The sequence below is a fragment of the Dipodomys merriami genome, unplaced genomic scaffold (genome assembly GCF_024711535.1).
Source record: "Dipodomys merriami isolate MVZ:Mamm:240054 unplaced genomic scaffold, mDipMer1.0.p SCAF_50, whole genome shotgun sequence".
NCBI classification, from domain to species: Eukaryota; Metazoa; Chordata; class Mammalia; order Rodentia; family Heteromyidae; genus Dipodomys; species Dipodomys merriami.
The window spans coordinates 9,023,023-9,049,406 of NW_027206069.1; the positions used below are offsets into that span (position 1 = coordinate 9,023,023).

At 49.0% G+C, this 26,384-nt stretch overlaps 1 protein-coding gene across 2 annotated transcripts in view; it reads right to left on the bottom strand.

The window, feature by feature from the left end:
* LOC138810502 (ras and Rab interactor 3-like) overlaps positions 1 to 26,384 on the bottom strand; it is an 87,103-nt gene that overhangs the window by 47,207 nt on the left and 13,512 nt on the right. For both annotated transcript variants that reach the window (XM_069997697.1, XM_069997699.1), the window contains 2 exons: positions 17,095 to 17,302; positions 6,227 to 6,344 (listed from right to left, as the gene is read on the bottom strand). In XM_069997697.1, the coding sequence (XP_069853798.1) occupies positions 6,227 to 6,344; positions 17,095 to 17,302 (326 nt within the window). The remainder of the gene's footprint in view (positions 1 to 6,226; positions 6,345 to 17,094; positions 17,303 to 26,384) is intronic.

A 26,384-nucleotide genomic window follows, 5' to 3' on the forward strand; every position in this document is an offset into this window, starting at 1 on the left:
GGCACATACAGAGAGAAAGTTTGCCAAAGATTTTGGAGTGAGTTGTCTGCTCCTCTCCCCTCAATCCAACTTCAGGTTTGCATGGTAAAAAAAAGAGAATGGTGAAATCAGAAGGAAGTGAACTATGGCTATTTTTGCCCATCCCTCCATGGGCTATAAGAAATGTACTGGTTTCTTGGGCTGGGCAGGGCAGGAAGTGAGGCTGGGAGGTGTGATCTGCATGTTAATTCTAGCTGCTAATGTGAATTCAGCATTTATTACACTTGGGCTGGAATAGCTGTTGCAACATGCAGCTCCTGTCTATGTCCACATGCAGGCAAGGGGGGGCCCAAGCCTTGTGCATGCTAAGTGATTGGTTCCTCTTCATCATCCATAGGCTGTGAAGGAGATGCTCCCATCTCACAGATTGGCAGCCTGCTGAATATCCCAAGAAAAACCCAGAACTGTCCGTCTTTGCAGCACTGTCCATCTTTCCAAAGCTCATGTTCTTTTTTTGTTTTTGGTTGGTCTTGGGGCTTGAGCTCTAGTCCTGAGTGCTGTCCCTCAGCTCTTCAGCTCAAGGCAAGTGCTCTACTACTTGAGCCACAGTGCTACTTCTGGTTTCCTGGTGGTTCATTGGAGATAAGAGTCTCATGGACTTTCTTGCCCAGGCTGGCTTTGAACCATGATCCTCAGATCTCAGCCACCTGAGTAGCTAGGATTACAGGCATGAGCCACTGGTACCTGGCTCAAAGCTCATGTTCTTAAGAACAAGGTTTACAGCCAGATACTTAGGAGGCTGAGGTCTGAGCCTCACAGTTTGAAGCCAGCCTGGGCAGGTAAATCTGTGAGATTCTTAACTTCAATAAACTACCAAAAAGTTGAAAGTTGAACTCTGCCTCAAGTGGTAGAGCATTAGCTTTGAGGAAAAAAAAAAGGCTCAGGGGCAGCCTCCAGACCCTGAGTTCTAGCCCCAGGACTGGCGCACAAACAAAATGAAACATAAATAGGGTTTGCATTGATCAAATGCAAGATCCACAAAGATCCAATTGACAATACTGCTTCCAGCTACAAGGTTAAGGCTACCTTCTCTATACCAACCTTTCCTTTATGAATAATGGTTATTATTCAGCAGACTAAGTCTGTTGATAGGCTTGGTCCATCTTGATTCAAATACAGATTAAATGTCATTCCAGTAACTCAGGAGCCCAAGAGAAATCCAAGGCATCCTGGCGACACTCTGCCCTAGCTATATACTCTACTGCCCAGGAGGACTCACCTACAATCTTTCCCTTGCTGGGGTTAAAAGTCCTGCTACAGGACTACCCTGCTACAGTGGTGGTGATCGCCAGCCAAAGAGTATGAAGGGGTCACCATACTTGCCCTGGAGACAGTACCCACATCAATGACTTGATCTAAAGTCACACACCCAAGAGTGGGAAATTTGGTCAGGTGAGGAGACATCCTACCTGAGCTGGCCAGGTAGGTCCTTTGGAAGCCAGGAGTCAGGGAGATGGAGGGAACAGCAGGGAATGAAGTGGGCTGAGGCTCTGACTGTGAATGCCAGGTGGTGGTACTTCCTGCGTGGGCCACACCACACCACTCCGTCATCACTGCCTCCGGATTCCTCTTCCAGAGAGGGGCCAACTGCTCACCCTCCCTCCTCCCCTTCCACCTCCTTCCCACCCTTTCTCCTCATTTCTTTCTTTCTTTTTTTAACAGCCATCAGGAAAATGGCATCCATGAATATGCCATTGTAACCACCTTCTAAGCACATTAACGAAAAAGTAGGTACAAGTGGAACACCCCCAACTGGAAACTGAAATACTCCCAAATCTCAAACTTTTAGAGCCAACACAAGTACAGCTGACAAACTGCAGTCAGAAGGCTAAAGTGCCAAAACATTCTAAGAGTTAACCTTCAGGCTACGTGCCTAAGATACATCTTGAACATATGGGACAATGAATGTTTTGTGTTTATGAATGTTTTGTGTTTAGACTTGGATCCTGTTTTCCATAGTATCTCTCATTAAGTATACATAAGTATTCCAGCCCCCCCCCCCAAAATCCCTATGTCCAAAATACTTTTGATTCCAAGCATTTTCGGTAAGGGGTACTTTTGTTGCAGTCTTCTCCTGGCAAGATGGCCCGTTTCAGACACCAAGCGGGCAGGGCTACCACCCAGAGGCCTGGAAACCCTCATCCATTGCTGTCTGGCTTCATTACATATGCCTTTTGCCCAGCCTCTTCTGTTGGGTCCCACTCCTCATGCACTTCTTGTTCAGAAAAGAGTTACTTTCTCTCCATGCTGGATCACATATATATATTCCATCTCATTGGTGGCTGACCTGGCCATGTGACTTGGTTTAGCCAATGAGATGCTCAGGGAAGTGGTGGCTGCCATTTCTAAGTGGAACCTTCCAGAGCTATCATGAAATTCTGCTTTCTCTCTCCTCTCTCTCTCTCTCTCTCTCTCTCTCTCTCTCTCTCTCTCTCTCTCTCTCTCTCTCTCTCTCTCTCCTCTCTCCCCCTTCCTCCCTCCCCCAGGTTCTCTCTCTCTCTCTCTCCCCTCCCCAACCTATGTTGCTCTTCTAGTTGCACTAAAGCATAAAGACATTATTGTTAAAAGCCTCAGCCGGCCCATCACACAAGTGAGAAATATGCTCATGTTGCTTTGGGTACACAGGTCACATACATACATGCACACTGGTACATCCAAGTTATTTCTGTGCAAACCACTGGGGTGTAAGGTTGTTTGTCATGGCAGCAAGACTGACTGCCCTGAACTGACTGGCTCAGTGTTTTTCAAAGAAACTACAGAGCACTCCAAGCTCCCAGAAACACAGAAGTGGTCAAAGGGAATGTTTGGTGTGGGGCCTCAGCGGAGGCTGACCACTCACTTTCGGGGCACCCCCTTATCTCATCCCCTTCCTCTGCTCTGGGTGGGGAACCCCAGTGTAGGCTCCAGGTCCAGGCCTGGGCCTTCCCCTGACCACTTCCTCTTCAACCTACCCCTCCCCCGCCCTGGCCACAGTGGCTCAAGTCTCAGGCACTATGGACACATTGGCTCCTTCCAGAACTCTCTGAGGGAGGCCAGAAGCGGCGCCGTCCCACGCCCTGGTCACATAGGAAGACTCAGCGCTGGGACTGAACAGGCTCTGTGGCTTCCACAGACTATGTTCTTCCCACATGGTCATGGGTATGGGACAGAACAGAGAGAGTGCAGGTTGGAGCAGTGAGTGACAGACCACCTGCTACCTCCTTGACACTGTCTGGCCTTTGCTCTAGTGGTAGGCCCCAGGGAAAGGAGGTATGGGACACAGCGGACAAAAAGCACAGGCAGCCGGGAGCCAGTGGCTCACACCTATAATCCTAGCTACTCAGGACGCTGAGATCTGAGGATCTCAGTTCAAAGCCAGCCCCGGGCAGGAAAGTCTGTGAGACTCTTATCTCCAATGAACCACCAGGAAACCAGAAGTGGCTCTGTGGCTCAAGTGCTAGAGCACTCACCTTGAGCTGAAGAGCTATGGGACAATGCCCAGGCCCAGAGTTCAAGCCCCATGACCAACCAAAAATAAAAAATAAAAAGCACAGGCATGCTTAATGGATGTTTATGGAGAATGTGCTCAAACAAGGATTGATTAGAAAAGTTAGGTTACATGAAATTTTTTGTTTGTATTGTGTGTGTGTGTGTGTGTGTGTTGTGTTATGTTGTGTGTGTGTGTTGTGTGTGTGTGTGTATGTGTTGTTCTTGGGGCTTGAACTCAAGGCACTGTTCCTGAGCTTTTTTGCTCAAGGTTGGTGTTCTTCCACACGAGCCACACCTCCACTTCCAGCCCCTCCCCTTTTTTTGGTGGTTAATTGGAGGAAAGCATCTCATAGACTGTCCTAACCAGGCTGGCTTCAAACCATGGTCCTCAGATCTTAGCCTCCACAGTAGCTAGGATTACAGGTATGAGCCAACAGTGCTCAGCTTGAATTCTTAAGTTTTAAAATGGAAAGTGAAATTCTACCAGGAGGTAGAATTCTACTGGTCTGGGAGGAAGACAGGACTCAGGGACATAAACTCTTTCCTTCCTGAAAGTTCTGGTGTGTCTTGGGATTCATGGAATTTTTTTCCTTTTTACCATATCAAACTTTACTCAGGTCCCTGGACTTTCTCCTAAGTTACTTTGTGTGCTTTCTTATAAAAATCCAGTTTTAGCAAGAGCATCCTACCCCTGTGATCTGACTGACCTCAATATCGGACCAAGTGTTTCATCTACTGGAAGTCAGGTGGTGTCTGTCCATCTTGGCCTGTCTTCAGTGAGAATGCCATTAGGTCAGAATGACCTAAGAATGATCCTTACCCTTTCAGCTTCCCCCGAGTTATTTTCCATCCCCCAACCCACCTGTTCCTTGGTCATCAACTCTCACTTGCCCATGCTGCATTCCAGATTGGGCCAGTTTTAAACTGAAGTTCTTTTTAACACCCATTTTTAGCCTGTTAACTACTGCCCAATTCTGGTTTTTCTTTCATGAGCTATTAATTGGAAATGAGTCATGAAATCAGATACAGTCTCCTGGACCTGTGTTGTATTTGGGGTGCAAAGACCTAGAAATGATGGTGGAGGCGGGGATGGCAATGTGGGAAGGGCACAGGCCCAAAGGAGAAAAGCAGAACCAGACAGGGTGCTGGTTTGGCTTATTTCCCCTCTTGATTTTTTTCAAGAAACTTTGGGTCCCTGCCCTTGAGCAACACTCCCTCCTCTGGCCCTAGAAACACCTACAGACAATACCTGCTGCTGGCCACATGAGAAAGAACTCAGGTTCGTGGAGAACAGTACACGCACCTTCCTTCCCCCAAACAACCTCTTCTATAGTTACCATAAGACACTAAGTACTTGGTCTGCGGAAATATAACAGTCCTATCCCTCTTTGAGAACCCCTTTCTTTACCACTCCTTTACCCCTCACCTCTAGACTCTACTCATTTAAGTTGGCTATACACGTGTCTATATAAATGAACAGTCTGTCCCAGTTCTACTCTATCTGCCCCAAAGCCCGCCCCCCTCTCCCCCCTCCCCCCCCCCCCCCACACACAGGGAGCAGAATCCTGGCAACTCATGAAAATCTAGGTTGTCTGCTTTTTCATAAGTACATGCGTGGACTACATTTCCCAGGCTTCCTTGCAAGTAGGTTGGATCAGGTGATTGAGAGTTCCTACGAATAAAATGTGAACAAAAGGGGACACACCCACTCCAAGCCTGGACAGTAAGACCTACCCTCAAGGCTCCTCCAGGATCTTTTCCCTTCTAGCATGTAGGATGGACTAAGCCCTAAGAAACTGGAGGCCACATGCTGAATGTGCCAGAGCCTTTGTCACCCACAGGTTCCTGTCGAAGAGGAATCTTGCATGTGCGCAGAAGGTAGCGTCCTCTGGGTGAAAGTCCTTACACCCAGCAAATGAAGCTTCTGTATGTCCACGTTCCCCCACCATGACTCTCCAACTGACATTGCTGTCACTTATCATCATCTGCTTCAAATTGTAGTCCTCCCAATCCCTACCTCCTGAGCAGCTAGGATTCTAGGCAGAGCCACTGGCTGTGAATATTTAAAGAGACTTCTTTAATGTGACTGTGCTTCTGACCGGGCAACATGACTTCTCAGCGGATGCCAGCAATGTTTAGAACATTCCATGGATTTCTCTGTTAACACCTGGTATACACAGGCTTGGCCATGAGAGGAGGAAGGGACTGGTTGATGCTGAACCCAGAAGTCTAGAGAGGCCCAAATCTGAAAATCTTATCCATCAGCAAAACCCCACCCCAGCACCGGAGACCCCACACAGCTCTCCATCAAGGCCCAGGCCTCTTTTGTACACACACATAGCGCATTTGCCTTTCAGCCTGCACAAAGCTTGGAGACACACACAGGCATGGGGACTGTATGTCCTAGGACAGAAGGGGATGCTGAGGCTCCACAGAACCAAATGACTTGTCTCATCACCATTTGTGTGTAGGCTAAGATGTCACCGGGACCAGGGGTGGGGAAGGCAGACATTTTCTTTTCCCCTTTTTCCTTCCCTCTCTCTAGCATTCAGGTCTGGCCAAGGAGCATCAGCAGGCTGAACGAATTTTCATTCTTTGACTTTTAAACACAGTGGGTGTAGAGAGGAGAGGCTGTGGTTATTATGGGTTATTATGGCTGCTGCTGCTGCTGAGAGGGGGAAGTGAGCTGGAGGGGGAAGAGGGGAGGACAAGGACTTACTGGATCTTTCTTCTCTTATGGTGTACTCCAGCACCTCAGAGGAGCTGTCATTTCGACAGTGGAAGTGAACACACAACACCAGGTGCTTCGAGCCACTGTCTCGGCGGACGAGGAACGTCTGAAACGGAAGAAACAGAGTCAGCTCCTGAGTCAGACTTGGGTGGAGGCTAGAAAGACCACAGTAAGGTGGAAGTCAGCTGGAAGGTTCCTGAAACAAGTGTGGGGTGGGGAGCAGCCAAGCACCCCTGAAGACTACCCGGGGCTGCACTTGGACCTGGCTCACAGCCACGTGGAGGTTCCTTGAGTCTTTTTCTCATTGGCTTGCCGAACATGTCAGTCACAAGGCACTGCAGATAAGGGAGTCTGGGCAAGGGGTGGGAGGGGGGGGGCTCAGCATTCAGGACCTCCACCTAAGATGCTGGCTCTACACTGTGGGGCTGGCTTTGAAGTGGGGGTTCAAGGGGTCCAGAAAGGCCTGGGACTATAGGACACTGGTTTGCCTCGCCAGGGTTGACTATACATAAGGAAGTGAGCTGGGGTTCAGGCTATTGAATTTGGGCCTGTTACGCTTTAAGGTTTCTCCTTATGGACTGCAAGTTCTGCTTGATGAGGCTCTGCTGCTGGGCCTCTCTCTACACTGACAGAAAGACACCTGCCTCTAGGCCAGGACGCACTTGTGCTTTAGTAAGCAAGGGTCATGCCAGATGGTGGCTCTAAAGGGCCTGGGCATTAGTTCTGCATCAGGAGGTGTTGGGGGAGGGAGGGGGACCAGTGGCCTCCAGGGCTGATCTCTGGACAGGCCTCTCCCTGCCACTACCTCTGCTGTTTTACAATGCCCTCTTCAGTCTCTAGTGGTCCTGCCCAAGCTTACCCCTCCTCTTGTGATGCCTTCTAGAATGTCCCCAGCTACCTGCAGCACAGATACTCAAGGACATAGGGGCTGAATCACTTTCCCCATTTCTCTCAACCCATCCTCCCAACATACACCGCACCTCTGGAGTCTGAAGTCCCCCTGCTCGGTCCCCAAGCCTATGGCTGGAGTATGACCCAGTCCCTGAAGGCAGGGACATGGTCCCCGTGTGGGGAACTCTGGAAGAACACTTCCCGTTAGGCTCCAAATCCTGCTGCTGGCTACTAGTGATAGAGTGAGATCATTGTAATTGTTACTAAGATGTATGGATGACACCTTCCCCGCCCTGGCTGCCCCGTGCCCGAACACCAGAGCACTGGGCCTCATGATCCCACTGGCTTCTGTAGTGATTCCTGTTTTACAGATGGGGAAACTGAGGAAGAATGTGGCAAGAAATACTTCTGATCACTGTGTAGAGTGTAGTGCTGGAGCTGGGTTTGAGCTCAGGCCCTTAAGACTCTAGAGCCTGGACATTAGACCTCTACCCCCATTCCTTGATTTCTCTCCAGGTCTTGGGCTCTGTGAGTGTGTGAGGACATTTGAGGAGTGGTAAGGGTGAGTCTATATTAGTCCCTGCCTGTGGCTGTGTTGGGAAAGGAGGTTAGTTAGCCCTCTCCACATGCCAAGTGCAGGCAGAGGGAACCAGGAAGGGGGATGCTAGCCTGGAGGAGCCCTCCTGCGGGCTGGGGGCCAGCTGGCGCTCTTCTACTTCTCCCAGCCCTGCCCTGGGCTCAGAGGAAGCACTCGGCTCCCATCCTTTCCTCTGCTTAGGCTACACAGAACCTGAACTTGAACTGCCCCTCAGGCATGGCTTGTTTTGTCTCTTTTCTAAAGGTTCAAGGCCCAGTGCCTCCTCATCCATCAAACCCATGGAGAGTGGTGGGACAGGCGCCAGGGTGTGAGCGATAGCAAGCAAGTGGGTATGATAAAACGTGGCCGCTCTTTGTCCTTGACTCCTGGCACAGCACTGTGAACCTCTGGGGCTTTCCTGAGAGCCAGGGCAGGTCTCATTCATAAGGAGGCCTTGTGAGAGCCCCCAAGATAACACCGACAGCTGACTCCCGGGAAGAAGCTGGTCCCAGGGAACAAGCAGGATTAGAGCACTGCACCTCTCAGCCACACCCTAACACCACGGAGGGGAGCAGGCTGGAGACAGTTCCCCATAGAGCCCATGCTTTAGTCAGCCATGATGAGGACATCCAACCTCTGATGTGGGAGCTCAGGGGCTCCTTGGCTGTTGACAGGGGGAGGGAGGGGGGGAGGGAGAGGGAGAGGGAGAGAGAGAGAGAGCGAGCTGCACCCAGCTTCTCAGAGCAGGGGAGCTTTGTACCCGACCTTCCCCAGATCTCACCCCACATATCCCTTCCATTTGGTACTTCCTGAGTTCTATGCTTTGTAATAAAGCTGTCATCGGATCGTCAACCTTTCAGGGGGCTCTGTGAGATGCCCTGTCACTTGAACAGCTGCCCTGGGAGCCCTCAAATTGCAAGCCATGTTGGACCGAAGTGTGGGTGGCCTGGGGACCCCACTTTAACTGAGGGACCTGGTGTTCTCTGGATGGGGTCAGAGGTCCCGGTTGCCACCAGGAGCTCACACACAGGGCAGGGCTCCCCTTCTTCACACCAGAAGCAAGGATGCCAGGTTCCAAACTCTGGATCACATCCATTAGGGTGAATTGATCAGCAAGGTTTTTTCCCCCAAAATAAAATAAAACAGATGAAAATAGAAGACCCATGCCTACCATAAGGAGGGCTTTTTATTAGCAAGAGAAACCTGTATCATGGGCCAGGACCCCAGTGTAACAGGTGCTGTATTTCTATCCCCTGAGACTTACCTTTGCCCCTTTGTTTTTGGTCTCCCTCCCCACCCCCAGCCATTGATTGTCATCTAATTGGCTCATTCACTCCCATTACATAACTACTTCTAGAACTTTCCACCTTAGCCACAGCTAATCATGACTATCCTGCTCACCTCCGCCAGCCTTCCTCACAGTTAGAGGGGTCCAATAAAGCACATGGAAAAACATTTATTCTCTAATAAAAAGACAGAGAAGAAAGCCCATTAACTCCTCTCTGAATGGGTGAGAGGTCTGGAGCAGTCTTGGCCATTCTGTAACCATGAGGAAACAAATCTGGAGCTCAAAAGCTAACATCTTGATGATGGGGGGCAGAAGGGCAGGAAGAACTTGGAACAGAAGCCATCACTGAGTTCCGTGGGCTCAACCTCTGGATTTCTCCTTGGGTAGGGAAGAGTACCCGATGGCTGACACTACCGTCATGCCATGCTGTGGTTTGAAGCCCTGGCATTGTTCCCACCCACGGCATTCTGGGAGTACGCCATGCCTGTGCCACACCGAGCTGACAACAGAGTCAGCCCCCCTCTGTCCTCTTCACCCCTTTTCTCCCTCTGTCAACTTCTTCCTCCCACCACAGCCTGACGTAGGAACTATCAGAAAGCATAACTCGCTGTCTGCATCTGTGCCAACTCCTGGTGCCATGCCCACTCTGGGGTCCAGCTTTCTTCGAAGCTAGGCTTCCTCCATCCATCTCCCCCCAAAAGCCCAGCGGGAGGCTGGCAAGAGCTCTGGGCGTGAGCAGAGGAATGGATGCCCTCTCCATTTCTGAGCGAGTCTGTTCTGTGTCCCTTAGCAGGTCACTGGCTCTCTCTCAAGCTGGCTTTTTCTAGGCTGTACAGAAGGAGATGAGACACAAGTCTCCTTCCTTCTAGAAAGTACTCTTCTAGATGTACCACTCCTGGAGTGTTTCACACACACACACCCCCGATCAGAGCTGTACACTGAGGCACTCCCAGAGGGACTAGATTCCCTCCCTGTCTGCCTTGGTCCAGTGTGGGTTTTTAAAGGCCCAAAATGTCAGCCACAGCTGGGACAGAATTTGCTTGGGCAGAGAATTCTGTAGCAACCTCACCCTTCCCATCCCCAGTGCATTAAAACCCAAAGTGAAATAAATGCACTATAAATGGTTTGGACTTTAACCATCCATATTTTGGCCGGCACAATTCAGAACCGTCTGCTTTTCTACTTTCGCTATTTTAAGACTATTTTTCCAGTTGTACGGGGAAATTTCCCACCATGCCATTAAAGCAGGGACAGAGGTGGTCAGTTTTTCAAGACTGCAGAGCTGTGCGGTGGAGGTGGGTGGCTGTAGCCAAACAAAGCCTCCTGGACACACATGGACATGGTAGCCACCCTTAAAGTAAAGCCTTACCAGAGCCCGCAGAGCTGCCAGGATCTCTGAGGCCTGGAACTGGGAAGATAGGATACATTGCTCTTCTCGCTCAGTCTCCAAATTTTAACCTGGGGGAGCTGAGGCTCACCTTTCCAATCCTTTAGAAGGTAGCTGCAGCAGGGTGCTGAGCTGTTTCTCAACGCTGGTTGTAGCTCTCAATTACCCAGAGAACTTTCAAAACACACTACTGGCTTTTCTTACTGAAAGTGCAAGAAATCGCTGGCTTCAGATGGGAGAATTAACTTCTCTGGTTCAAGAACGGAAGGCAGGTTGGGTGTGGTGTCACATGCCTGTAATCCCAGCACTCAGAAAGCCGAGGCAGAACTGGGAATTCAAGGCCAGCTTCGGCTACAAAAGTGAGATTCTATCTCTTTTTTAAAAAAAGGAAGGAGAAGGAGAGATCCAAATACTCAAAGCCAAAAGAACAGACCTGCACAGGAGTAGGAGGGGCACGGTGGGTATTCTGACTCACAAGCCCAGGGCTCCGGCAATTCCCAGCAGGTGGTTTTGTTTTGTTTTGTCTTTTGGCTTCAGGTGGGAGATTTACAAATTATAGCTTGTAAAGCCAAACCCACAGGATGCTCACTGCTCACCTGGAGCTTGGCTACGCATAGCAAAGCTCAACCAAAGAAGTACTGACTTCTAGGTATAAAGCTGAGATACTGCTTTGGAGGGTTTTTTTTTTTTTTTTTTTGGTTGCTATTGTTTGTTTTGGTGGTATTGAGGTTTGAACTCTGGGCTTCAAACTTGTTATGCAGGTGCTCTATCACTTGAGCCCTGCTCCCAGCCCCTTTCTTGACTTTGTTAGTTTTTCGATAAGGTCTTGAGTTTTTTTTTTTTGCTTGGGCTGGCTTGGGTTCTGTCAATGACATTATAGACACATATTATGTATGTCTAACTTGTCTGAATTAGGGTTCTCACAACTTTTTGCCTAAGGTTGGCTTCGAAGTGTGATTTTTTCCCCCCACCCAGTCTCTACTTCTCAAGTAGCTGGGATTGTAGGCATGCACTGCCACACTAGGCCTGATAATGTTTTTTGTTTCTTTGTTTTGTAGGTAGGAACTTGAGCTAGACCTCTAGTCAATATTGGCTTATAAAAGTTCTTGTAGAGCCAGGCACCAGTGGCTCACGCCTGTAATCCTAGCTACTCAGGAGGCTGAGATCTGAGGGTCACAGTTCAAAGCCAGGGTGGGCAGGAAAGTCCGTGAAACTATTATCTCCAATAAACCACCAGAAAATCAGAAGTGGCACTGTGCCTCAAAGTCATAAAGCACTCGCCTTGAACACGAAAGCTCAGGGACTTAAACTCAGGCCCTGAGTTCAAGCCCCAGGACTGGCACCCTGAAGGCAGTCAGTTGTGAAATGAAGACAAGGCTCCACAACATGGTGGCCAGATTACTCACGGCAGGCCCCTCCTCATCACGGGCTGGGTGACCTCACTGCAAATGGAGATGGGGCCTCTGCCATGCATGCTTCCTACGCACCCAGCTATCCTGCAGCAGCGATAGCACCTCTTCCCCTGGCCTGGGCACTGGGAAGGGAGCAAGACAAGGCCTCACCAAATACACTTGTCAAACGAATAATATTGGAGTTAGTGTTCCTTGCAGGAAGGAGACTGTGAGCCTCCTGCATGCTGGGCATTGGGAGATTAACACAGCACAGCTTGGGGAGGGGAGGAGGTGTCTATGAGGGTGTTTCCAAAGGTATCAGATATAAGGGCTCTGAGCTAGGACTGTTGGGAGGCCTAGTTGGAGGAAGTGGGCAGCTGGGGCGCCCTTGCAGGGTGTGTCTTGGCTTTCCCGCCTACCTCTTAACTCCTATCTGCCTGCCTGGAGGCGAGTAGTTTTCCTCTGCCAGGCCTTTCCACCACGCTCTGTCTCACACAGGCCCAAAAGCAATGCAGCCTGCTGACCATGGATTGAAACCTGTGACTATGAACCAAAGTAAATCTCTCCACTGGGCACTGGTGGTTCATGCTAGAATCCAAGTTACTCAGGAGGCTGAGATATGATTAAGGTTCAAAGCCAGCTGGGGCAAGGAAGTCCAGGGGACTCTTATCTTCAACTAACCACCAAAAAGCCAGAAGTAAAGCTGTAGCCCAAGTGGTAGAGTGCTAGCCTTGAGCACAAAAAAAGCTCAGAGGCAGCACCCAGCCCCAATACTAGTACCCCAATACTAGCATACACACACACAAATCTTTCCACTTTATTGTTTCTCTTAGACATTTGCCATGGTAACAAAAAGTCTGACTAACACACTTCATAAGACCATTCTCCAATAAAAGGAAACAACTGTCCTTGGAAAAGTAGCTGATTCCCAGACTAGGGCTGGTAGAAAGACAAGGTGCTCACATCAATCCACAAACAAAGGCCCAGACACACATACATACACGTACATGCACACTCACTGGCAAGCCACTTGAAAGATTCCCAGTGATCAAAGATAGAGCAACTTAAACAACCACACAAAGTAGAATAGTATTATAACCTAAAGTGTCAAGTAAGAATCCACAGTTCCATGGTGATGCCAGCAAGTGACTGGATAAATAAACAGGTGAAGAAGAAGAGACAGATGCCTTAAACAGAAGAATGAATCTCAAGTCACTTATGTGGCTATCTAACCCAGGAGAGAGGGTAAAACCTGCCATTCCCCCTGGGGTAGGGGGAAGCTGAGCAGGGTCTCTTACAGGAGGGACCCATATGGATCACACAAAATGATCAATATAGGCAGACAGCCCAAAGCATCCATTAAGAAGCATATGAGAGCTAGACACTGGTGGGTCTGTCATCCTAGCTGCTCAGGAGTCTCAGATCTGAGATTGTGGTTTGAAGCCAGCTGGGGCAAGAAAAGTCCATGAGATTTATCTCCAATTATCCAATTAACCACCAAAAACCAGAAGTGGAGCTGTGGCTTAGAGTGGTAGAGTGCTAGCCTTGAGCACTAAAACTCAGGAACAGTGCCCAAACCCTGACTTCAAGCCCCAGGTCTAACATGCACATACACACATACAGAAGGAGGAGGGGGAAAAGGAGGGAGAGGAGGAAAGAAGCAGCATATGACAATCATTTGTGTCTGTCCCATCACGAACCAAATGATTGTTCGACTCTGTACAACCCTTGGTCTGGCCATCTGTTATCCTGTTGGGAGGCCAGCATGGAAGGAGGAAAAGGTAAACGACAAGGTGGAAAACCCCATGAGCGGCAGCTCAGCAGTTGAGCAAGCCCAGCACCTCCTGAGAAAGCTGTTTTGACACTAGTACCCTCTATCCCATACGACTAGAATGGCCCTCACCTGTAGGTCCTTCTGTGAGTCTATCCAAACCCATCCAAACCACTGCACAAATCCTACCGAGCCTGGCTGCTCCTCCTTGAACAGGGGTGACAGAGGAGGGAAAGTCTGAGAAACTGTCCCGAGACACGATGACTTCGTGGAATGTGTGTCCAAGATGGAGTTGGGAGGAGGTGGGGGAGATAAACAGGGCATTAGGTCAAATCTGAGGGCATCTGAAGGAAGTGGGCTTCGGATAACTCCAGGGACCAAGGAAGTTCAATGATTGGAAGCCACAGTTGCATAGTTTGATGATTTGTTCGCACAGATTCAAAGCTAGTGGGGGCAGGAAAGTCCAGGAGACGTGAAGGTCAGGGAAAAAACACTCTGCTCTGTCTTTGCAGCTTCTCTATTATGCTAGAAATAGCCTAAAAAGCTAGCAAATCAAACAAAGGTAGCATTTGATGACCTTGTTGCTAGATACATACAATTTTTTTTTAAATGCTCCTGTGTTCCCACATCCTTATCAGAGAACAGGCCACAGGGAAGGGAGGCAGGGACTGGGGAAGGAGGTGGGATGTGGTCAAGGCCACTGGTTCAAGGCCAGCTCTGCCTCTCCAGGTACCACCTGCTGTCATAGCTCAGGTCTCCCAGGGTCCTGTATCTTTCAAAATGATGATGTCATGGCCCCGATGGGAATTCCACAGTTTTGTAGAAAGGCTCCTACACAGCAAAACCTGACTTCAGGTAAGTGAGTGACCATCTCTGTGCCTTCATTTCCTCACCTGGAATTGGGGACATTAATTACATCTACCTGTGAGGATGAAATAAAATTGCACATGGTAGCCATCTTGACCTGTGTAAATACACTCTATTATGTTGGTACAATGGGAACACAGAAGCCCAGTGATGCATTGTTCAGCACAGCGCTGTCATTAAGCAACACAACTATATTTGGACATAAATGACATCATCTTGTAGACTCAATATCTAAAAAACCCACGTAACTGCTGCATAAGCAGTTGTTATGCTGTTTAAAGAATAAAATCTCTACACATGCAAGCACATATGCAATCTCCTTCAAATATTTCCCATCCATGGTTGCTGGATTTGTGGGTGCTGATATGGAGGCCCAACTTCATTTCCATTTCTTTCCCATGGCTGGCTCCCTTGTGGAGGGCTGTTTGGCCTAGCTAAGACCCAACTCCAATTTCAGCCCAGCAATTCACTAGTCATGTGGTCTCAGCAGACCCGACCTCCCTCCCAGCCCGAGGACTGTACCTTTGACTAAGTGATCACAACTCATATACCCCAGCTTGTCCCAGAGCCCCTGAATGCCCCTCACTGGCCCAGACCCACCCACACACAGGGTCTAGACACATACCTTCATATGGCTAAGGAAAGCTGGCCTGCTTCTTGGGCCTGTTTCTAGATGTCAGGGGATAAGCATCCCCTCAGAACCTCCCAGAGGAGTAACAGCGGCTGGACTGCCACCTGGGCCTGCTGAGGATACTGGCTGTGCAGATCCAATAAAACTGAGCACAGCCATCTTAGCTGGTGTTAAGTCCATTCTATGAATAAGGCACCAACTCACCACCTGAAGCCTCCCTTCCTGCAAAGCTCTGGCAATAGCATCAACAGCAAGGCTTCTCTCCGTACTACACCCTTGCCTCCCCTTCCTTCCTGCCACTCACCCCTCCAGAAAACTGACCTAGCGGCCAGCTTGGCCCAAGACAACTGTCTGCCTTTACCCAGGAGGCCTTGTGCCACCTTTCCCCCTCCAGCCCCAAGCTCCATGGCCAGACTCTGTGCCAGGGGAGGCTGGGACTTTGCCAGAGACCCAAGCGTTTCAGTCATTCTAGGTTGCAGGTACAACTTCCGACTCAAAGAATTTAACCTAGTCTGGGGTGAACGAGTCTGCCCTGCACCTAGAACCCCCACACATATCTGATCATGGGCTCCTTTCAGGATAAACCAGCACCTAGGGGAAAGCAGGTGGGAGACAGGAGTCTAAGTGTCAAACCAGACACAGTGTGCACTAGGGCACGGGAGCACCCAGACAGCTGGGGTTCAAGTCCCAGCTCTGCCAGTGGCTCACTGAGTCCCTCTGCAGCGAGACCTTGGTCATAGGGGTGCTGTGGGCATACCTGAGCAGGACAAGGAAGCAAGCCCAGAACACAGGGGGTACGTCCCAAGCAAGCCCAGCACACAGGGGATACGTCCCAAGCGCAGTGGCAAAGTGGGCAGCATGGACTAATGGAGAGGAGGCTTTCCTTTGGAGAAAGAAACGGCCCTGGAACTGGAGGAGGTGGTGTCTGCTCAACACCGTGATGGTACAAAAACGCCACCACCATGAACATGTGAAGTGCTGTTTTTCTGTGATGCAAATTTCATCTCTGTTTTAAAAATAAGCCTTCTTGGAAGTGGGCTGGGTTATAGTAGGTGGAAATGACATTTATGAGACTTATTCACTTCTGTCCAGCTTGGGTAATGGACATATAGATGGTACCACTTTTATAATTAAGCAAATTAAATTGCTCTTTAGAAAAGGGAATAACATAAAAGAAAACGTGTATGGGGATGAAAGTAACACATGAGAAGCTCTGGTTCATGTTTTATCATCGATCATTTATTTTTTTCCCATCTATTTGTTATGTCTATCATCGATCTGTCTGTCTTATCATCTATGCATCCACCTACATCCATCCTATCACCATCCATCTTTTACTTATCCATCATCTGTCTACCCATCTCTTCATCCATGTCTCTTTCTAGGAGCATAGGCACTCCTGGGAGGGGTGTTAAAGCCCCATTTTTCAAAGTGACCAAAATAAGGCTCAGAAGACTTGAACCCAGCACCCATAGCCTGACTCCAAAGCATTTTTTTGGGGGGGTCCGGTCATAGGGCCTGAACTCTGGGCCTGGGTGCTGTCCCTCAGCTCTTTAGCTCAAGGCTAGTGCTCTAACACTTGAGCCACAGCACCACTTTCGTCCAAAGCATTTTAAAATTATACTTTTATTCTCTTTAAGTAGTTGCATAAAAGGATGACCATTCATTCCCCCAACATTTCTGTCCACCACACTGCCTCTAACCTGTGTTAAGTATTATCGGTGGGTCTAAACTGTGTTGGCTCTGACATTCTGTGGTCTCCAACACCAGACCCAGCTCTCCAAGCCAGAGCAGGCTGGCATGGGCCTCCTCACAGCACCAGTCTTACCTCCTAGGTGCCAGGTGCCAAGAAAGCCCTTATCAAACCATCCCTGTTCCCCAAGCAGAAACCAGTTGGTCCACAGTTACCACTGCTGATTCTGGGAAAATACTGTGGCCAGGTTGCAGATCGAGGAGGGAAAAGAAAGCAGACAGTTAGTGCTGTGGAGGCAGCTGCTTCCTTACGAGGAGCATGGGAGCCCCTGGCTGCTGCAGGGGAGGAGAGCGCACTCACCCCAGCCGCCTCCTGCTGCAGGATCCTGGCTGCCTCCTCCTGGCTCAGCCTCAGCTGCAGCCACACGGGACAGGTTTTCACTAGCTTCTCCAGGATGCTGATACCTCGGTGAGGCCGGGGGCTCTTCAAGGTGGATGACTGAGGGAGCCCCGTGCTGTCTTCCTCTTTCTCTTCCTCTCCTTCTCCTTTGCCAACATCTGGAATAGGACTGAGAAACAAGATCAAATGATCAGCTCGTCCGGCAACTGGCTGAGTGATGGGGTACAACAAAGCGATGAAATTCAGCTCCCTGTGCTTACTTATGTGCCCAGCCAAGGGGGTCAGGGAATACAGAACGAATACCTTGTCTTATGGTAGTTATCAGAAAGCAGATGGAACAGCATAAAGAAGGACTAGATTGGGAATGCAGTGCCAGGGGTAGTTCAGGAATGCACGGGTGGCATTGAGTAGAGCCTGGAAGAAGGGCACGTGTGTGTGTGTGTGTGTGTGTGTGTGTGTGTGTGTGTGTGTGTACTGGTATGGGGGACTTGAACTCAGGGCCTGAGCAACTGTCCATGAAGCTGTCTTGTTAAAAAATGGCGCTCTACTACTTGAGCCACACCTCTACTTCCAGCTTTTCTTGGGGTGGGGTTGGTTAATTGGAGATAAGAGTCTCACAGACTTTCTTTCCCAGGCTTGCCTTTGAATCTCAATCTTCAGATCTCAGTCTCCAAGTAGCTAGAATTATAGGCATGAGCCACAAGTGCCTGGCTAAGAAGAACACTTTTAAAACTTCTTAATTGGCCAAGTGCCAATTAAGTGCCGGTGGCTCACACCTGTAACTATTCAGGAAACTGAGCACTGAGGATCTCAGTTTGAAGCTGGCCCGGCCAGTTCTTTGAGACTCCTATTAACTCCCTTCCCACAAAAAAATAAAATAAAAATGGAGCTGTAGCTCAAGTGGTAGAGTCCTAACCTTGAGCAAAAAAGTCAGGGACTGGGCCCAGGCCCTGAGTTCAAGCCTCAGTAAGGACACACACACACCAAAAAACCCCACCCACCACCACCACCAACAATTACAACAACAAAAACCCTTCCAAAATTCTTAACTGTCAGGCAGTGAAATGCACCCTGACCACATCTTTACAAGTCTGTACTCCCATAACTACCACCCAGACGGAGAGACCTGTGCTGCCCATGCTACAGCTACTGGCTCTTAAACACAGATGGTCTGTACAGAAAGGAATAATTTTTTCTATTATATATAATATATGCATAATACATTACATATATACAATAACATAAAATAGTTCATTATATATTATATTTATATATTGAAATAATATCTTAGGTACGATTAAGTACAACTTACTAAAATCAATTTTAATGTGGGCATTAGAAAATTCTAAATTACTATGTGGTTTGCATTATACGACTATGGACAATGATGGCATGGAAGATTTCCAGAAGGTTCCTTTGTATTCCTCCCAATACAACAGTCTGTACTCTCACCCCTAGGATGTGTTACCATGTCAGGGTGGGGAGAGGAAGAGGATTCTAGACTCAATAAACAGCAAAACTAAACTACTTCCTATTGTCCCTCCCTGTGGCTGGTTTAAGAGATTTGGACTGGGGAACCAAGACACCCCCTCCCACAAGACCCCCTCCCAACACAGAGCTGGGAAGGAGACCCCTTGGGCCCTCGCATCCTAGGATGGGCTATGAGTTGTTTGCACTCATTCTCCCTGTGGAACCAAGTCTCTCCCTGAACCTGCAGGCTGGAAACCCTAATCACACAGAGCTGGCACCAACAAACCCAGGAAGGAAGAACAGTGCCCCTGCCTGTTAAGAGTCTCTGTGACATTGCCCAGGGGTGACACCCCTTCTAGAAGCATCCAAGGTATTTGTTGTAAGGACCAGCTTGAAGGTAGGGAAGGGACAATGGAGCCTGGATGAGCCCTGTGGAAGAACACAGGACAATGGATGGGTGATAGACCCAGAAATCCAGACTGAGGAGACCACATTTCCCACAGGGGAGGGTCAACAGGTCCAGCTGTGTCCTATTAAGAGGCTGTTTTGCAGGGGCCTGACAGGAAGGCATGGGGGTGGAGGTGGGAAGGACTTGTGAAGATGAGTGTGAGCTTGTGTGCAGGGGGTGTGAGGAGGTCTCCACCATACAGCCTGTGACCGCAGTAGGTGTGTCACTCAGCCCTGGCGTCCACAGCCTGGGCTCCATGCAGAAGCAAGAGCTGGAGCACTAGGAAAATAGGGGGTCCCAGGAAATGGTGGGAATCAGAGGGCAGAGTGGGCATGCCTGCTTGTCCAGGACTGTGGACTGGCCAAGTATCATCTGGAGGTCAAGACGGGGATGGCCCAGCTGGCACTGACCTGGCTCTCCAGTCCCAGTACTTCCTCTGGGAAGGCAATGGAAAAGAGGAAGACCAGAATTACCCAGCAAAGAGGCATCCTGGGGCCATTAGGCTCCTCCAGCCCCACCTGGAAACACGGCAATGTGGAGGGCACAAAGCGCCTTTCGATCAACATCCTGGCTCTGCTCTAGGCCTTCCCCAGAGGCTAGGCAGGATCCTGTTCCAGCTGTGAGACAGCCAGCGCCATTTTCTCGGTTACTAACAAGGGTCCAAGTCTGATCCTCTCAAGGCCTTGGCTTCTTCATTGATATGATGGTGTGGGGGGGGGGGAGGGGGAGAGGGAGGGGAATAGGGATGAGAAGATTCTATCATCTGCTGAGTAGCCCTTGGTAGGCCCTGCACTCTTCCCAGGTTTCTCCTGTAGAATCTGACCCAGCATCAAATGGGCTTGGAGTGGGGGGAGGAGGGGGTTCACCTGAGTCACTCCTGCCACAACCAGCTTCCCAGGACCCACAGCTGTAGCTTCCAGGCATGGTCACAATGAAATGAAGGAAAAGAGGAGACGGCTCCCTCCCAAAAACCTCATGACATTTCCATTCCGGGAGAGAGGTACTGCCTAGGGAAAAAGAAGGACCAAGGAAGTGGGGAAAGCCTCCCCCCAGAAGGTGACTTTAGTGAACTAGACATCTGGATAGAGGTATCTGGGGGAGGACGTCCTGACAGAAGGAAGGGCAATCTCCCAGACCTTGAGTGACTCCACAGGGAGGGAAGGAGGTGAGAGGGGCTAAGACTAGAGGGGAAGAGGCGGGCCCAGCGGTCTCAGGAACCAGTGGAAAGTTGGCTCTAAGTTTCTGTATTCAAGCAACTTCCTCAGAACCCAGAAAGGGCTGGGCCTCTGGCTTGCTCACTGGCCCCTACAGCAGACCTTGGGCTTCCTGAGTCTAGGAAACCTGGGGTGCCTGCTGGGTCTTTGAGGATCCCAAAGGTGAAGCCACGCCCTCTCCACAGTTGGCTTGGTGAGATACCAGGTGCTGCTACTCAGCATGATCAATGGAAACTCTGCCAGGCTCCAGTGTGAGTCACTCCCCCAGACTGTGTTATTGTACTTGTTTGTGATCGTGTCCCTTCCTTGTTCTAGAAATCTCCATGACTCCCACTGCCTGAAAAATCCAGATCAGTTTCCTGATATTTAAGGCATTCTCTTTATAAGCCCCCATTTCCATGGCTCCTCTGTCCATCACCTCTAACAAACTCTGCACTTCCCCTCCCCTCATTCTACCCTGTCACTTGCAGACTGGGGGGAGGGGCTGGTTCTTCCCCCAAGATCCTCTCCAAACAGTAGGCAAAAGTATTAGACCAAACATGAAAAGCAATAGCATAAAGGAAGATATCAATTAAAATGCACCATCATTTCAGACTTCTGTGTATTGGGCTGGGGGAAAATACTCACAAAAATATCTATTTAGCAATGTTAATTTTCCCATACATGGAGATAATAAAACTATCCTTCCTTTAGAAAAAAAATCTATTTAACAGAAGACAAGTAAATCATTTTTTTTTAAAAGGGTGAGGACAAATGATTGGAACAGATTCTGCAAAGAAGACTTACAAATTCGCTAATAAGTGGGCTAAGGACTCAAAATTCACGTTCTTTAGAGACATGCAAATTTAAACCACAATACAGCAACCAATACAGCCACAAAAGTGGCTAAAATTAAAAAGACTGATGATACCACAGGCTGGTGAGAAGAGGCCACCCTCAGAACTCCCACAGAGCTGTCCCTAAAGGTCCATGCAGATGGAGCCTGCCTGCTGTTCTCAGAGCCCTAGGTTTGCTTCTAGCCAGTGTGATCCCTGCTCTAGGCTCTGGTTTAATCAATTGTGTATATTTGTCTTTGCTTAATAGGCTAACTGTGAAAAATGAGCACAGTGTCTGTTAAGGACTTAGAATATGCAATGCAGTAAATGTTAGCCAATGTTTTTCTATTCCTCTACCTCCCCAGTTGGAGTTCTCTTTCTGCTACAAACTTTGATGTTAGGAGTGACTCAGGCACATATCTGTGGTCTGCTTGTGTCAAGTTCAAGTACACAGGAAACATGTAGACTGGCATGAACATAGACACAATCACCAAGAAAAGCCATTTTTCTTGGCAGTGTACCAACCAGCAGGAGGCCATCCCCCCACTCCCTCCTCCATGCATGCCTTGAACCCAGCTGGTGGCCACAAAAAGACAACAGCTAAGAGTGAGGTCACCCCAGACACCTGGCAGGGATGAGCCTCCACACTGTGCTTTCCAGGAATGGCCAGCACCTGCTACATGACAAAGTGGTGGCTCTTAGGAGCAGGAGGAATCTGTAAGAAGTCAAAAGCTGCAGCCCAACCTGGTGCTGGTGGCTCATGCCTGTAATCCAAGCTATTTTGGAGGCTGAGATCTAAGGATCAAAGTTCAAAATCATCCCAGCAGGAAAGTTCATGAGACTTATCTCCAATTCACCACCAGAAAACTGGAAGTGGCGCTGTGGCTCAAAGTGGTAGAGCACTTGTCTTGAGCAAAAGAGCTCAGGGACAGCACTCAGGCCCTGAGTTCAAGCCCCATGGCCAAAAGAAAAAAGTTGCAGCCCCTGGCCTCCAAGCAAGGTCTAGATGAAAGAGGAGCAGCTGAGGCTGGGGCTGGTCTGGATCTTCAATTAGGTTGAAGAAGTGGCAGAGCTTCCAGAAACCAGCCCCCAAGGCACCTGCCCTGGAAGACCAAGGAAAGACAACAGAGCAAGGTATCTGCCTTAAGATGCCGCCAAGGCTGGCTGGGAGCAGCCAGAAGCGAGGAATTGCAGCCAACTCTGTGCCACACTTGGTTTTCCAGCTGTGATTATTGCTGTCAACCAGGCCTGCTATGCCAGCTCCTCCTATGAGCTAGGCCACCAGGCACAGGGCCTGCTATCCATTCTCCAGATCCTGCCTCTCTGGGGCCGAGCTCCGGCTCTGCTGAGGGCCCTGCCAAGGCAGGGCCTTGGCATTGACGCCTAGTCACCAACAGTGCTGTGTAAGCAAAGTAACCAGCTTCAGGAGTTTTCCAGCAGCTCCAGAGCAAGAAGCCCTTGCATGGCAGGCTAGGCATGACCTGAGCAGTGAGTGCCGATGGCCCGGGCAGCCCTCTCATTCCCAGCTGTCCATGTACCCAGCTGTCCTTGCTGGATCCACAGGTGCAGCACGGGGGCAGGTGCTCTAGGGCTTTTCTCAGCAGCAAAGCATGGGAGGGAGGGAAGAAAGGAGGAAAGAAGAGAGAGAGGGAGAAAGGGAGGGAGGGAGGAAATGAGGAAAGAGGAAGGGAGGAAGGGAAGGAGGAAGAAAAGGAGGGAGGAAGGGAGAGAGGAAGGAAAGGAAGGAGGAAGGAAAGGAAAGAGGAGGAAGGAAGAATAAAGGAAGGGAAGAGAGAAGGAAGGAAGAGAGGGAGGAAGGAAGGAAAAAGTTGGCCTACCCAAAGAGAGGAAGGTGGTACATGAGCTGTGAAGGCTGATGGAACCCCCACTGGGGCGGGAGGTGGACCAGAGTAGGTTTGAAGGCGGACCTCAATGACTTACTTGCAAAGCTTCTGGATACCGTAGGCCAGGCCTCTGAGATGTAGCCTGCTGAAGCCCAGCCCTGCATGTCAGCTGCCCTGGCTCTCAGATGCTCCCTTAGAACTCGAGTCCCTGCTGACCATCACTAGCAAGTAGTCCTATCTGTCTGAAGTCCTCCAAGGATGGAAGCTCCCTGCCACATGGGGCAACCTTGTCCCTGATCCAGGAAGCAAGCACTTCTCAATTTCTGTCTAACTGAAATCTGTCCCTGTTTCCTCCCCCTGGCCCCCCCACCCCTTTTCCTCTGTTGCCTTTTGCTTTTTTCTACACTTCACAGAGCTTCAGGGACAGGCTCCTCCCCAGCACCTCTCCCAGCTATGGGCTCAGACGTCATCCACTTTCCCACAAAGCCACCCAGAGGTCAACTGTACCAGCTGCTTCCCCTCCCCCATGCCCTCTGAGCTAGGAGTTTACATTCGTGTATCCAGAAATTTCTTTTATTTCCTCTTTTCTTTCTTTCTTTCTTTCTTTCTTTCTTTCTTTCTTTCTTTCTTTCTTTCTTTCTTTCTTTCTTTCCTTCCTTCCTTCCTTCCTTCGTTCCTTCCTTCCTTCCTTCCTTTCTTTCTTTTTTTTCTTTCCTTCCTCCTTTTTTTCCTTCCTTTCTTTCTTTCTGCCAGTTCCGGGGCTTGAACTCAGGGCCTGGGTACTGCCCTGAACTTCTATTGCTCAAAGCAAGTGCTCTACCACTTGAACCACAGCTATACTTCTGGCTTTTTTGGTAGTTTACTGGAGTCTCATGGACTTTCCTGTCCAGCCTGGTTTCAAATCACCGTTCTCAGATCTCAGCCTACTGAATAGCTAGGATTTTCCTTTTGTTAATAACACCTGGAAGAGTCTCATATAACGGCTTTTAGTATAAACATATTTGCATATCCATCCCGGCAATCAACAGTTTTAGAACATTTTCATCACCCTCAAAATAAAATTCCTAAGTCATTCCCTGTTTCCTCCCAGTGATCCCACACTCTGGCCCTACTAATGTGCTCATTATCTTTATAGATTTTGCCTATTCTGGATATTCCCTATAAATAGAAGCATACAAGATATGAGCTCTAAACCTTAAAAACAAACAAACAAACCAAGACAGTGTAGCCCAGGTTGACTTCAAACTCAAGATCTTCCTGTTTCAGTCTCCCAAGTATTGGGAATATGAATGTGTAATCACCATGCCCAGCAGAAATATGTGTCCTTTTGTGTTTCTTTTCACTTGACATAATGTTTCCAAGTGTCATCTATGTTGCAGCAGCTAATAGAATGTATCAGTGTTTCACTTCTCTTAACCCATAAATAACAGTCCATTGTATAGACATGCCACATTTGACCTATTCATCCAAAGTTGGTAAATATTTGTGTTTCCACTTGTGGGACATTACCAATAACACTGCTAATATTCACATGCAAGTTCCTGTATGGAACGCTTGTTTTCCATTCTCTCCAGAGGATACGTAGGAGTGGAACTTCATGGTCATAAGGGAGCTTTATGGGGAGCATTCTGAGGAGCTGCCTCCCTGTTTCCCAAGGTGACTGTGGGCATTGGCCTTCTCACCAGCAGGCCACGGGAGCTCTGGTTTCCCCACCACCTCTCCAACACTGTTACTGTCTGTCTGTCTTGTTGGTTACAGTCATCCTGATGGTGCGGAAGGGTCTCCTATGGATTTCATTTGCATGTCCCATGGGTAGCTGAGATCAGTCAATCACCTGTGCATTATATGGCCAAAACTGTGGTTCTTCACTGTTTATAGATCTTGTCTATTTTTTTTATTTACTCTTGGGGCTTGAACTCAGGGCCTGGGCACTGTCCCTGGGCTTCTTTTTGCTCAAGGCTAGCACTCTACTACATGAGCCACAGCGCCTCTTCCTGCTCTTTCTGTTTATGTAGTCCCGAGGAATCAAACCTAGGGCTTCATGCATGCTAGGCAAGCACTCTACCCCTAAGCCACATTTCCAACCTGAGTGATTTTTGTAATTGGCTATTTAGACAGTTAATTAGTGTTGGCACTAGAGCTTGAACTCAGTGCCTCACCCTCTTTCTTGTTTTTTTTTTTTTTTTTTTTTTTTTGCTTAATGCTGGTGCTTGAGCATACTACCTGAGTCACAGCTCTACTTGTGGATTTCTTTTAGTGGTTAATCAGTGAAAAGAGTCTCAGACTTTCCTGCCCAGGCTGCTTTGAATCGTCATCCTCAGCCTCGTGAGGAGAGAAGCTGGCAGGAGTGATCAGCACCCTACCTGACTCATTTTAAAAGAAAAGTTCTCACTGTGTAACTCATCATGACCTCAAACTTACACTCCTACTCCTCAACCTCTAATCTGAGGTGACAAAAACTCCAGTTTTCTTCTAAGGGTTTTGTAGTTTTAGCTCTTCCATTCAGGTCTGTGTGTGTGCTATTTTGAGTGCATTTTGATGTATGGTGTGAGATAGGGGTCCAATCTCATTCTCTGCACATGAGTGTGAAGCTGTCTAAGCACCATGTGTTGAAGACAAAGTCTTCAAGTCTTGTTGGCCTAATCAACCATCGGGGGCCATTCATTATGAAGTATGTTTGAGCCTCCTCATAATACTTTAAAAGTATTCTGATTATCTGTCTGTCTCTGCACCTCTGATGTATACAGTCATACAGGGAAAGAATCAATCCCCTAGAATTGTAACTATCACCTTCCTCCATCTAGTTACTCTACTCCTATTAACAAGACCTAAGATGGCATTGGTTTTTCTGTAGCTTCTCAGAAGCTGTGGGAAATTAGAGTTCTGAGGGCAGGACCACACTTGTGGAAATGGGGGAGATAGCAAGGGCTTAGGGGGTGAGCGCTAAGACTCCTCGGGACATAAGGGACAGGCATTGAGCTTGCGCAGACCATGGACTGGTTCCAGGCTCAGTGGTCTCTTCAGGAGAAAGGAAATGTTGGACTAAACCTGAAATGGCCAGTAGGCTGAACTTCCACGTGAACTCCAGCTGCCTGGTAGCAACTGTTTGAACTGTGAATGCTGAAGGCTGAAGAGAGAGTACAGGGATCTACTAGGGATGTTAGGGCTCCATATAGAAGAGGAACAGACACGTTACATGCCTACTGGGCCAAGGAACAGGCCAAGGACTGGGGTTCCTTCAAGCACTGTGAATTCCATGGGTCTGTGGCTCAGCTGACCCTTGGCTGGGGCCACCTGACAGCTTTTCTTTCCTAGCCAGGCTGACCCTGCCCAGCAGATAGCTGAGAGAAGGCAGGCAACCATGCTAGATTTTCATAGCTTTCTCTTGCCAGATCTTTTTCCTGAGTGTGTAAAGCCGGGCCTCCACTGCTGCCTTGGCTACCCCCGGCCCAGGCTTTGG